The sequence below is a fragment of the Austrofundulus limnaeus genome, unplaced genomic scaffold (assembly GCF_001266775.1).
Source record: "Austrofundulus limnaeus strain Quisiro unplaced genomic scaffold, Austrofundulus_limnaeus-1.0 Scaffold465, whole genome shotgun sequence".
NCBI classification, from domain to species: Eukaryota; Metazoa; Chordata; class Actinopteri; order Cyprinodontiformes; family Rivulidae; genus Austrofundulus; species Austrofundulus limnaeus.
In genome coordinates, this window is record NW_013952867.1 from 90,762 (window position 1) to 92,438 (window position 1,677).

At 41.3% G+C, this 1,677-nt stretch overlaps 1 protein-coding gene across 2 annotated transcripts in view; it reads left to right on the forward strand.

Moving 5' to 3' along the window:
• The window catches only part of gopc (golgi-associated PDZ and coiled-coil motif containing), a 22,795-nt gene that overhangs the window by 6,533 nt on the left and 14,585 nt on the right, over positions 1-1,677 (forward strand). For both annotated transcript variants that reach the window (XM_014025284.1, XM_014025285.1), the window contains exon 2: positions 1,189-1,353. In XM_014025284.1, the coding sequence (XP_013880738.1) occupies positions 1,189-1,353 (165 nt within the window). The remainder of the gene's footprint in view (positions 1-1,188; positions 1,354-1,677) is intronic.

Genomic DNA, 1,677 nt, shown 5'->3' on the forward strand with positions numbered 1-1,677 from the left:
CGTATTCACGAGTGATTTTAATAACATTTCTTACTTTAATGGAAACACTGCAGTTGCGAAACTGTTTTTTTGACATTAAAAGAATATCGACAAAGGTTTGCGCACATTTGCAATGGAAACGCATCTACAGACTGCTAAAATGTAGAATAGGAAAGTTCCACCCCAGGTTTTCAGAGCAACCTCACCATTGCACCATGTGCAGATTGTTAATCTAATCCAGCTTCCAATACATGATCTGTCTAATCCTTCATTACTTTAAGGCCGAGTCACACTACAAGATTTTAAACCAGTCGGCCGATTTTCAAAGACTGATAGAGCCCACATGAGGATAAAATCATGGATCTACCAGGTTTGGTCCTACAGTGTGTGGTGTACAGCCACACGACAAGAGACAACACACCACACACGAAAAGATATTTCATTCATGAACATTCAGATGTCGGATTTTAAATCACGTGAGACTTCATGAAATCTCGCGAGAATTCAGATGTCTGAGGAAAAATCTCACGTGACCTCTAGAGAGACGTGAGTTCAGAGTAAAGAAACATTTGTGACGAAGAAAAAACAATGTTGATCGTTTGTGGACCATTTTTACCAGAGGAAAAACAGTTCCATAGGACTTTTAACATCCAGCAGACTTTCTGCTGAGTCATGTCAGTTTTTGTTTACGTCACCTCACTTTCTGATTGGCTACACGTCTCATTCAACAGGCTGAGAGCTCAGGTGAACACTACACACTGTGATATCAGACCAAAAAATCAAACATGTTGAATATCACCGATTTGAGGTCGGAGCGGTCCTGAAGTCCTTTTGAGACGACTCTTAACTCACCACCCACTGCAGGAATATCTGCTCAGATTATCTTTAGAACCATCACCATAATCTGGACTTCCTTAAGATTGTCGGAAGGGCAAAAATCGGCCTGATTTTCTTGTTGTGTGACGCCGGTCTTAGTCGAGACTCTGTAGTCTGTAACTAGTTAATCTGATGAAACAACATCTCAGAAAGCAGTTGGATTAGTGTGGATAAAGTTAGACAGTTAAGTTCTCRACAGTCTTGTTTCAAAGTTTCTTTTTTAATCTTTATATACAGAGTGTCTTTATACTGTATATGTGTATACAGCCCCACCCTCACTCTGCTTATTGATCTTATTTACCTGACGTCCTCCGGTTCTCTGATCCTCTCCAGGCGCAGCTGGTGGACCTCCATTCTGAGTTGACGGATGTTAAAGCTGAGAAGACGGTGGTAGAAAAGGAGGTCCACGACCTGCTTCTGCAGCTTCATGCTCTGCAGCTGCAGCTCCGGGTCCAACAAGGACAAGCTGAGGACTCTGACAGCATCAAAGACAAACTGGTAGGTAGGACCAGCTTCACACCTGACACCTGCTGCAGGTAGAGCAGTAATGTTTTTACCTGTTTCTCCGTGTGTCTCCCAGCAAAATGTCTTATAAACTGCTGGATAAATATTAAAACTCAAAAAGTGATCATTTGTTCTACAGTCAGTGTTAGTGTGAGCTCAGAGATGTGTTTAGGCTGGAAGAAGTGTTTTTTTAAGACAGGCTTTAAACCAGTGGTTCTTAACCTTTTTGACCTCGGGGCCCAATTTATTGAACATAAAGTGACACAAGACCCAGTCAGACATTACCAATGTATGGATTAAAATGATAATTATTATAAA